Raw genomic sequence first — 11,888 nt, 5'->3', positions numbered from 1 at the left:
TCAGGATATTCACACAAAACATGTCAGCTATATCTGCCTTTACCTGCTCTAAAAATGTGGTTATGGCCAACCTGAGTGAGCACTCCTGCCTCAAACAGGGATATGCCTGGTTCAACTCTAGCAGCCCCCAGTTAGGCATGCCTGGAATTAGCTAAAATAAAATAGATATTTGTTTTAAAACGATTTGCAAGGAATTTCTGAATCTAACTAACTAAAACAGTAAAGCTGGCAATTCCCAGCAGCTGTTCTGGACCGCACACAAAACACATCCAAGGGACACAAATGCATGTTTTGCTTATAAACTTGTTTACTCAATTTCAGATCACATAACACATAAAAAACATAAAATCAGTTCTCCAACAGAATTCTCCTGCTACAGGAATTTCAACAATGTTACAGAACAGACACGCACAAACTAAAACCGTGCGATATCTACTCACCATCACACCAAGTACAACATCTTGATCATTCGTGTGTGTGGCACAAATGGTATTCAAGTTCATGAACCTTTTTTTTGTTTGTTTGTTTAAATCTGCAGGCACCACACCGATATGCAATCCACAGCTAGTGTTCAAAATACACTTTTCCATAGAATTTGTACAGTGCAACACAGGTTTGGCAGGTTATCTCATGGATAATTACAGAGTTACAGTATGCTTGAAGTGTGTATTCAGAAGACAAATCTGGGATACCACTCACCAACAGCAGCGGCACAGCGGACAGACCCCTCCTGCAACGGGCTGGGTACAGTCACAGTTATCGACCTTCATCAAGAGACAAGCCTGCGCCGCTCAGAGAGTCTCCCTCTCCACCATTGTGGTTCAACACGTACCCAGTTGAAACTGGATTTTAAGAAAACACACCATTTAGACTTTTTTTTTTTTTCTCTTTCTGGTTTCTAATTGCTTTGCTTCCGTCAACTACTCCATTCAACACAGAGCTTCTCTGCAATTTTATGTTGTACCCTGAGTCCCGTGTACCTCAGCAGCTGGACACCAAAATCCTGGCCACAGGCCACGCGCCGACACAGCAAAAGCCACGGGAGGAAAGGCACTTGTGCAAACGCTGCTGAGATTTTGGTACTGGCTTACAAAAATAATCTGTTGGCTTTTTTTTTTTTTTTATTAGAGACTTTTCATCCTATATAAACAAAGATCAGAAATAACTCCATTGTAATCCAATGAAATTGTCTTACTTTCCACAGTAACATTAGAAACTTAGGCCGGGGAGAGTTGACAGGGTCCCTATAAAGACAAGTTGAGAGCACAATTTGATGTTTCTTTTTATTACTACTATCATTATCTGTTTTATTTGTCTCATCAGCTTCCTGCTATGCTCTCATTGTGCAACAAGGAGAAGTAATGCAAGAACTACTCAGAAAGTAGTTAGCATTTTATCATCTTATTGTGATTAATGTATTTGTTTGTTTGCAGTTCTAAGGTGAATTTTTTTCTTTTTTAACCTATAAACAAGCAAGACAGAAAGAGACAACAGCCATCTTAGGTGCCAAAAGTCCCTGACTGGAGCTCAGCCCCATCCCTGGTAGGAAGAAGGTTGGTAGGCCTAGGATTGGCACTCACTCTCTGCAAGAAAAAGGCCAACCTTTTTTCAACAATATGGCCTTTAAAAATAAATAACTAAACTGCAAAGTGAGGGGGGCTATCAAAATCTTGCCCCCCCAACCATAAAATAAAGACAGTGTGCTATAAACAATTTTAGGTAAGCTACAGGCATTCATCCAGCTCCCCAGCCCTACAATGCTTTCCAGCATTTAATGATCATTATTCTGCCTCCTTCCATTCAAATATTTTCTCTTGGCGAGAGGTGATAGGTTTTTCTTTCCTTGTCCGTGGCACTAGGTGTGGTTTAAGACACTAGGTGTTTGTCAGATGCTGCAGGAGATGGACATGGGGCCGGGTATGGCAAACACTACCCCCTCTTCACCGCCCCCCCTGCTGTGGAAAGGCTGTTGACCAGTGATGGCTGCCAAGAGAGACAAAGGCCCAAGCAACGAGATCACAACAGCAGGCAAGAGGAGATGAGCAAAGCACCATCACTCTCCACCAGCTTGAAACCAGAAACCATCCCTTACACACCCCTCCACGAGCTTGCACGTCTCAGACATCATGTTTACACCGAATTGTCGTAACATGCAGATACAGGGATATCCGATAGTGCCCTCTACTCCTGCTCTGTGGAGCAAGCCAGGGAAGTGACCCTGCCTCCCATGGATGCAGGTGCCGCATTATACAGCTCCACCTGCTCCATGGCTGATGAGGTGGATAGAGAGTCATCCGTGCTGCTCTTTACAGCAGATGATGTATCGGGCAGATCTTATGGGACAGAGACATCCTTCTGGCTTCTTCCCTTCCTGGGAATTTTGGAGCCGGGAATTCACTTTTCGTCTCTGCCCAGAATTTAAAAATCACACAAGGATTTTAATACATCTAGAATGAGCCTTACTTAGAGAGGGCCACTGGTTACAGGATATAGTTAAGAAATATAAATACATTTCCCAAAAATAAATATTACATCTGATGCATTTTACTCTGTTTATAAAAGGACAAGAACTTTGCTAGGGAAATTGTGCCACCTCCTGCCCTCAAAACTGATAGGAATTCCTAGTGCTTTCCGGGGACGGGTCGTGGCGCAATCACCATGGCCAGAAGCCGTAGATTTAAAAGGGATAAACCACTGAGATTTTAACCTCTTCTAAACCTTAGTCTGTGGCTTTTAAACTATGGCTAGAGAACAGAACAGCTCCAAAGGTGACAGTGCTCTTAAAAAATATACAAATCTGGAAGCGTCTACAGAAACCAACAGCGAAAAAAAAGCCACGCACAATGCCATCACCTACGGGATGTTTTGTTATAGTTGGGGAGAGCTAAGGTTTTCTTTTTTTCTAAACTAAAATGGGAGGGAGTAGGTAGAAAGATTTAGAGACAAACATCCAGCCTCTCCTACAAATGCACTGTCAGAACTTTAATTAATCAAGACACAAAATAATTCCTAGTTAAGGAGGGGGGGTGTAACACAATTTCTTTTGAATTACAAGTGGTGGAAGGAATTGAATGCTCAGTGCGCAATGAAGATCCCTGTAGCTAAGCCTCAGTGAAACAAAGAAGCAATCCCTTGCAGAATTCTTGCTAAAAGAAATCCATGGTGAGCTGTGAGCACTGAGTCTGCATAGTTTAATCTCTCGGTACCCAGTCTCCTCCCTGCACCCGCGTGCTTAATGCCCCTGCACTGCTAGATCGGAGAGCTTGCCCCGGGTCTCTTCCAGGCCCTTGGGGTTGGTAGGCTTGTCAGAATAATCGCGCTCGCCAAAGATGGTGCTTCCGATCCTCACATTAGTGGAGCCGACCTCTATCTGCAAAGAAAGGGACAAAAAAGGATTGTGTTACAGGCGCCAGAGGCCGAGCTGGGCTCACCAGGGACCTAGTGCACGGCAGCAGTACGAGAGCAACGGGCTTCCAAGGCAGCCAAACTTCAGTGAGCAGGGGGAGGCTGGATGTTTTGGACAATGGCTTCCCCTAGCTTTGGTACCTGCATGGACTATTAGTAAGTTTGGTTAGAAGACATGGGAGGGGACCTGCTTGCTGGATTTAGTGTTGGTCTTATAAGAGTAATAGAGGAAGATGACAAGCAGATGTGGCAGAGGCTGGTACTTAAACAGATTAGGTCTGACATGGAGAGGAGTGGTAGGAAGAGAGCTGAAGGGTTAGGTAAAGGACATGGGGGGAGGGGAACCAGTGTTCAGTCGAGTATATGAATTTCTATGTTAATCTTCCCAAAGTGGTCGAATAGCAACTGAGCACACTGGATGGGACAATCTGATCTTTTTCTGCCGTCATTTACTGTGTTAGTGCCAAGCCTATACAAGATGACATGGATTTCCCCGTATGTACCCAGATCGGTCCAGACACCTGGGTTTTACCTCCCTTCCAGCAGATGGAGGCAGAGAACGTTTCAAAGGCACCGCCTCTTAACCCGGTGTGCCACCTGCATCTCTTCAGTATTTCTCTTTGTCCAGCAGATGGAGGTGGTGCAAAGCCTGCGCTCTGTGGCTGGGTACAGACTAGGATAGTTTTAAAAGAAAAGAAAAGTTTTATATTGGCATCTTCCCTCCCAGAGGGTTGGGCAGGTTTCTGGAGGGACCATCCCCCCTAGTTGTAGGGGGGGTTGGGTGTGTCAAACAAGCAGGGGTTGGGGACCCCAAATTGCTCGAGTGGAAGCACCGGGGTGACAGCTGACAGTCCGGCTCCCTTCCCCCTCAGCGAGGATCTGGAAAAGCCTGTGTCACCCTTCTGTAGGGAAGTACCCATTTGTTTGCTTGTTTGTAAAGTTTAGACTATAAAAAAAAAAAAAAAAAGAAAACAGAAGGGGTTTGTATTTGCTTCTGTGTCGGTGCTCATGGTTACCTTTCTAGTCTCTGGCAGTGGCCGGAGGTAACGCACTTGAGCTGGTTGCCTGGCTTCAGATCTTGCAGATTTTGCTTATTCAGGTGCTGCCGGGCGGTCCATTTTCACGTCAAGCCATGCCGCGAGGGAGGCAATGTGACTCATCTGGGGAGCGCTCTGCACACTTCCCCAAGGCCGGCCGATGTTCCTGCTGCCTCCCCGGAGGGGAAGGCTCGTCGCAGGCAGCTGCGCCAGCATTGCTGAAGCAGCGCGGCCCTGACAGGCTGCCGGCTGCTCCGGGAGATGAGGCTGGTCTGTTCCTGCTGAGCGTGGGAACGGTGGCCATTTTAAAATCCTTTTGCGCGGCTGAGGAGAGAGCAACAGGGGAAGGGAATCTCCCGTCAGCACTGTCGCCGGGAGAGGCCTGGAAGGGCAGTTTCATGAGGATCCTTGTCCCCTGGAGGGGTATTTAGGGGCTCCCACTCATTTCTCTCCAGAATTTGTCCCTTTGTTGCACAAGGCTTTTCTGGCTAGCAAAGGTAAAAGAAGCTGCTCTCCCGGTCGCAGGGCTTTGGAGGGGCTGCCCCAAGAAGGTACCTAGGCGCTCAGACACGCCAGTGGTCCCAAGGGGCTGAAAGATTAGAGGTCCAGTGGTTTAGGGGACCACAGAGGATTTTTCTTCGGATGAGTCTGACCAGGGAGCACCCTCAGGAGAGGGTCTTCCTGGGGTCCCTTGTCCTATCGCTCCTCAGGATCCAGAGGAGAACGCTGAGGAGATCTTTTCTGTGGAAAGGGATGAGCCTAAGGTTGTTCGCCCTTTTCACAGAGAAGAGCTGGGCCCTATGATTCTGCGCATGTTGGAGGAGTTGGGAATAGCAGTCCCACAGGAAGAGCTAGATCAGGACCCAGAGGATCTAGTCATGGCAGGCTTACAGGGCCCGGCCAGAACTTTTCCTTTCCATAGAATGGTTAAACAACTGATCGACAGGGAGTGGGATACACCTGAGACAGGGCTTAAAGTTAGGAGGGCTATGGACAAGCTTTATCCCTTGCCTGAAGAAACCTTGGAGCTCTTTTGGATGCTTCTGTGTTGGCTCTGAAGGATCTCCAGAATAGGAAGCTTGACGTGCACCTCAAGAAGATTTTTGAGGTTTCTGCTCTGGGCATCCAAGGCAGCTGTGTGTAGCAGTTTTATGCTTTGGGCAAGCTTGCGTTGGGTGCAGCAGTTACAGAGTTCCAGAGGTCTTTTGTCCCAGGAATCTGAGCGAGCGGAGCACTTAGAAGCAGCAGTGGCTTATGGAGCAGACATTTTATATGATCTTATTCGGACCTCTTCTAGAACAATGGTATCTGCAGTCTCAACCAGGAGACTTGTGTGGCTGCACAACTGGTCAGCGAATGTTTTGAAGGCTCAGCTTGGTGCACTCTCCTTCAAGGGCAAGCTCCTTTTTGGGGAAGACTTGGAACAACTGAAAAAACAGCTTGGATATCAAAGTGCACAGGCTCTCGAAGGACAAGCCTAAAGGGTCCAAAGGATATTTCCAGTTCACTCTCGTTTTCAAGGCCAATGGCATTTCTGTCAGAGGAGAGCTCCGGGCACAGGACACAGATAGACCTTGGGGAGATCGCAGTTTGGGCCTCAGACCGAACCGGGATGGCTCCGGCCAAGGGCCTACTGGTGCCAAATCCTCGCAATGAGGTGAGGCTGGCTCACTCCTCAGTCCCGACCATTGGGGGGGGGGGGTGTTTGTTTTTGTTTTTTGTTTTTAACGAGGAGTGGATCAAAATCACGTCAGTCCAGTGGGTTCTAAGTGTGACAGAATGAGGTCACGTATTTGAATTTGCTCAGTCGCTAAGTGACCTATTTATAGTATTCCCCTTTGCTTCACCAGCAAAGAAGTTAATTGTTGAGCAGACCATCCAGAGATAGAGAATGTTGGCGCCATCGTGACTGTTCCCCAAGAGGAACGGGGGACAGGAAGGTATTCTATTTACTTTGTAGTTCCGAAGAAGGAAGGAACCTTTTGTCCAATTCTGGATTTAAAGAAGGTCAACGTGGCTCTCAAAGTCCCCCGCTTCCAGATGGAGACTCTCAGGTCTGTCATAGCTGTGGTGCAGAACGGGGAATTCATGGCTTCTTTGGACCTAATAGAAGGGTATCTACACATTGGGATCCACAGAGATCAGAGGTATCTCAGATTCATGATCCCTGGGAAGCATTTTCAGTTTTGCACTCTTCCATTCGGTCTAGCTATGGTGCCGTGGTAGTGGTGGCCCTCAAAAAGGAGGGTATCCTAAGTGCACCCATATCTAGATGACTGGCTCATCTGGGCAGAGTCCGAGGTCCTTTGCATGCAAGCAGTGGAGATGGCTCTCCGCCACTCAAGATCCATCTTTCCCCTTCACAGTTTCTGGAGTTTAGGCATTTCCAACACAGGAGTGGGTAACCAAGCTGCAAGTGCAAGTTCGTAACCTGTTGGACACCAGGGTACCCAGGTCTAGGATTACTTGAAGGTCCTGGGTTCCATGGCCTCGACCCTGGAACTGTTCCCATGGATGTTTGCGCATACGAGACCTCTACAGAAAGTGTTATCCTGCTGGAATCCGCTATCAGAGCAGAGCAGTTTCATCTTCTGCTACCGCTTACGGATGTCGCTAGGTCCAGTCTTTGGTGGTGGCTTGGCTGACACCATTTGGAGTGCGGGGTGGACCTCGAGGTGCCTCAATGGATGGTGGCGATGACTGACACCAGTCTCTCCAGTTGTGGGACGGAGTTTCAGGCTTGGTCCGTACAGGGTGAATGATCAGCGGAAGAAGCATCTTGGTCCATCAATCACTTAGAGACCAGGGTGATGCAGTTGGCTCTGGAGAGATTTCTTCCTCTTCTACACACCTGGGCAGTCAGGGTCCTGTCGGACGGTGCAACGACAGTGGCCTGCATCAACCATCAAGGAGAAGCCAGAGGTCGGCCGATAGCTCTGGAAGTGGAGACTCTGAGGGCCTGGGTGGAGCAGCATCTGGCGCTGATAGCGGCATCTCACATTGCAGGGTCTGGCAATGTGCAAGCAAATTTTCTCAGTCAGCGGCCATTGGATCCTGGGGAGTGGGAGCTATTGGTCAATTCCATGGACCTTCTCTCTCACAGATGAGGCATGCCTCACATGGATCCAATGGCAACGCAGTGGAATGCCAAGGCTCCGAATTCATTCAGTCGCAGAAGAGAGCATGGAATGGAAGTAGTTAATGCCCTGGTGCTTCCGTGGCCTCATGCCGTTCTGCTCTATATGTCTTTCCTCCATGGCCTCTGGTGGGCAAGGTTCTCAGGAGGACATAAGGCCACTCGGGAAAGATAATCCTAGTGGTGTCGGAGTAGCCGTGGAGGCCTTGGTTTGCAGATTTGGTCCATCTAGCGGTGGATGAGCCTCTGAGATTGAGTCATTTGTCAAATCTTCTATGACAGGGCCCTATATTTTTCGATCAAGTGGAACGCTTTTGTCTAGTGGCTTGGCCCTTGAAAGGAGGCAATTGAGAAAGAAAGGCTATCCGGAAGAGGTTATTTCTACTCTGTTGAAGGATCGTAAACCTCTACTTCCCTGGTATATGGCCGGGTAAGGAGAATTTTTTTGAATCTTAGTGTATGGAACAGGGAGTTTATCCTCACCGAGCATCAGTTGCAGATATTTTGACTTTTTTTTTTATAGAGAGGTCTGGTGAAAGGTTTGTCCTTTAGTTCGCTAAGGGTGCAGGTGTCAGTCTTGGGCTGCTTGCGGGGCAAGACTCATGGTTCATCTCTGGCGGCGCATCTGGATTGGTAAGTTTTCCTCTGAGTGAAGCTTTTGTGCCCCCCGTTTGTCAGGTGTGTGCTTCCTCGAGTCTTAACTTGGTCCTCAGAGGCATGTGTGAAGCATCGTTTGAGCCTTTTAAGAGGGCCACCATTAAAGATTTTTTTACGGTTGCGATTTGTTCAGCCAGAAGAGTGTCTGAACTTCAAGCGCTGTCATGCGGGGAACCCTTTTCTGAGGATTTCAGATTCCGGGATCTCTCTGAGGACGGCTCAGTCATTTCTGCCGAAGGTAGTTTCAGCGTTCCACTTAAGTCAGTCAGTGGAACTCCCGGCCTTTACACATCTAGCATTTGATGTGCCTCATGTGAAGGAATTGAGACATCTAGATGTCAGAAAAGAGAATGTCAGGGTGATGTCCCACCTTTTTGTAATATGGTGTGGTGCGAAAAAGGGTCAAAAAGCATCAAAGGCCATGATAGCAAGCTGGTTGAAAAAGGCAATTGGGTCTGCATATATCTGTTAAGATCGCCCAGTCCCGGAGGGTTTAAGGGCGCATTCTATGCGCTTGGAGGCAGCATCCTGAGCTGAATGCCAGTGGTTTTGCTGCAAGAGATTTGCAGGGTGGCTACTTGGAAGTCTTTGCATACTTTTGTAAGGCACTACAGATTGGACGTCCTGGCTCCAGATGTCAACAACTTTAGTAAAAGTGTTCTGTGAGCGGGACTCGCAGTCCCACCCTGTTTAGGGAAGCTTTGGTACATCCCAGGAGTCTGCACTGACCTGGGTATGAACAGGGAAAGGAAATTTGGTTCTTACCTGCTAATTTTCGTATCTGTAGTATCATAGATCAGTCCAGATGCCCTCCTGCTGGGGGGTTCAGGAATCTCTGGAGAGTCCGCTCGATCCGATTTTCTTATTTGCGAATTTGTTCTGAAGATTAGCACAGGTTTCTCAATCTTTTTTTTTTTTTTTTTTTTTTTTTTTTTTTAAACGAAGTTCTCTACTTTTAGTTTCAAATTTTCATTGGCCTCTGTTCATTCTGGGGGATACAGTAGAGTTGATTGGTTACAAGTTTTTTGATTATATATTTTCTGCTTGGGTACTGATAAATACTGAAGTGATGCAAGTGGCACACCAGGTTAAGAGGCAATGCTTTCAAAACTTTGTCTCCATCTGCTGGAAGGGAGGCAAAACCCAGGAGTCTGGACTGATCTGTGGTACTACAGGAACGAAAATTAGCAGGTAAGAACCAATTTTCCTATAATGCTGCTACCGCCATGACCCAACCACCACAGAAATGAAATGCTCTGCTTCAAACCTTCATGCCCAGACCTGTAGGGCACTAGCAGCAGCAGGGCAAGCTTCCAGTGAACTTGGGTTCAAAGAGCTGCACTGTGGAACTCATGCACCAGAACAAGCTAAAAGGCCACCTCAGGCAAGGCAAATGAGATTGAGGAAGGAGTGCCACTGAAAACACACTTACTGCATGTTCAAAGTCCATGGACATCCCCATGCTTAGCTCCACCTTCTCAGGGAGGATCTTTAGCTTCTCACACACTTCCTGCCGCAAGGAGATTAACATCTGCAGACAGACAAGGAGGTTAAAAGGATGTCTGCATCAAAAGGATGGATTTTTTTTTTTGGGGGGGGGGGGGGGGGGGGAGGCAGCACAGGAGATTTGGATTTGACATGATGCAGGGAGGAAGCACTCAAACTTTTGGGAAGGAAAGAAAGAGGACTCCACAAATCTTTCAGAAGAATGCAAATGGCGATACATTTTGCTACTAACTTTTGTGACAGCTCTGGACATTGTGATTTTGCAACACAGAAGTGGGAGATTGAAGGCCTTCGCCCCTTCAAAGCAGGTGATCTTAGGCTGCTTCATGTTTATCCCTTCCTGGTGTTGCAGACAGTTTCACTGGCTGCAAGCAGACGACACACACCTGGAAGTCTGGGTTAGGTCCCTGGCCGAGGTCATGTCCAAAGCTTCCAATCGTCATCAGACCCACAAACTCTAGGCTGGGACACTTCTGGGTAACGTGTGCCACAGTGGCCACTGTTTCTGCTGGTGGAAGGCCGTGCTTACCTGAAAAAAAAAAACAAAACCCACACACACCATCATCAGGGATTCTGTTCAATTGTTCCAAACAAACATGGCAGTGGCATAGTTTTCAGACCGCCAGCCTACAGGCATGTGAACTGAGGTGCAGATGTATTACAGCACTGAGGAGATCCTTTTATTTAAACGCTGAACCCCACAAATGAAGACCTTTATTGAGCTTATACCATGCCAGACATGCATTAAAAAGGCTGCAGAATCAGAACGCTCCAAGCTTCTTTCATTTAATCGCTTACTAACACCCCCCAATCCTCTGGAATCTCCCTTCAATCTCAAGCGAGGCAGAACACATGAACAGAAAATGTGCCATGCTGGGTCAGACCAAGGTCCCTCAAGCCCAGCATCCTATCTAGGTCCCAAGTACCCAGTAGATCCCAAAACTTAGATCTGACTATGAACACCAAATTCACCACCAGTTTTCTTTCAGGCGATGGCCACGAGTACCAACCTGCAGAGACAATCTGGTAGCCAATGGCAACCATAAAAACAGATTTGACTACCAATATTCATCAGCTTTAGAAGAACTTCTGCCACCCTGCACACTTCCCCTAACTAAAGATATTACTTTATGTAAATTTTCTCCGCCTTTCTTTTGGTAAGTCCCAGGGTGGTGGGGGCAGAGGACAGCTGACCACATCTCTTGCTGAGTGCACTCCAGTCACAGATCGTGAGCACAAGCGCTCTGGGAGGGGACTGGAAGTCAATGGGAGGAGGGGTGGAAGGGGAGAAAGCTGGGATTCTGCCACGTCGCTGGATTTTCTTTAGCTTGTGTCAACTCCTATGTGCCCCTGCCTTCCCAAAATCCCCAAAAGCTGAGGGAAAAGCCCAGGTGACTGAAAAAGCCCCATCTCCCCTGTCTCAATACAGGGTGGCACCCAGGGCTTCTGCTGCACTTTCAGTCTTGCAAAACAAAAGGTTTCTTTCTGTACACCAAAGTTAGGAAGCAATACCGTGTTTTCTTTTAAGTCAAAATAAAAATTAAGAACCTACCAACGGGGGGAAAAAAAAAATACAGTCACTGGAACCAGTCACTTCTGGTTTCTGGCAGAGATCTGTAGCTGGAAGTTGGCTGAAGGCTGCTTCCTACAGCTCTGCAGACAGTGGCTGCCTACCAGCATTATCTCCAAGGACACAAGCTTAGCCCTGGAGAGAAAAGAGTCTGCTAGACGCCACACAGAGCAGATCAAAAGTATGTACATGGACCTGGGAGGGAAGGTAAACCAAATAGATAAAGAGGTGGTATCCTCCTCAGTCTTCCCAGTCAAGGATACTCACATTCTGGAGATAAAGGAATGGTTTAGATGAGAGCATTCTGGCTTCCTGCAACATGGGCGTTAAAGTAGGATTGTCAGGGATGAGCAAACAAAGCTGTAAGATAAGTATAAGTACTCAAGTAAATGAATCTTTAAACCCTTCTAGAGAAATGGGAGAAAAGGGCAACATCTGGAAAGCCATGTACACTAATGCTCACAGTATGGGAAGAAGTCCCAGATCAAGAGAATCGTGGAAGACGCTGAGTTGGATGAAGTGGCAGTCCTGGAGACATGGTACATGGAAAACCATGCCTGGGAGAAGGAGTGGTGCT

The 11,888-nt window shown here is 47.5% G+C and overlaps 1 protein-coding gene across 2 annotated transcripts in view; it reads right to left on the bottom strand.

Annotated features, from left to right (window-relative positions):
• Positions 1–824: 824 nt before the first annotated feature.
• Positions 825–11,888, bottom strand: part of PLPBP (pyridoxal phosphate binding protein) — a 44,312-nt gene continuing 33,248 nt past the window's right edge. For both annotated transcript variants that reach the window (XM_029603891.1, XM_029603892.1), the window contains 3 exons: positions 10,128–10,270; positions 9,668–9,766; positions 825–3,370 (listed from right to left, as the gene is read on the bottom strand). In XM_029603891.1, coding sequence (XP_029459751.1) covers positions 3,233–3,370; positions 9,668–9,766; positions 10,128–10,270 — 380 coding nt within the window. In that variant the 3' untranslated portion in view covers positions 825–3,232. The remainder of the gene's footprint in view (positions 3,371–9,667; positions 9,767–10,127; positions 10,271–11,888) is intronic.

Source organism: Rhinatrema bivittatum, chromosome 5 (assembly GCF_901001135.1).
Source record: "Rhinatrema bivittatum chromosome 5, aRhiBiv1.1, whole genome shotgun sequence".
In the NCBI taxonomy this organism is placed as follows: domain Eukaryota; kingdom Metazoa; phylum Chordata; class Amphibia; order Gymnophiona; family Rhinatrematidae; genus Rhinatrema; species Rhinatrema bivittatum.
Note: the sequence above shows the minus strand (reverse complement) of the source record. Positions and strands in the feature narration are given on the sequence as shown.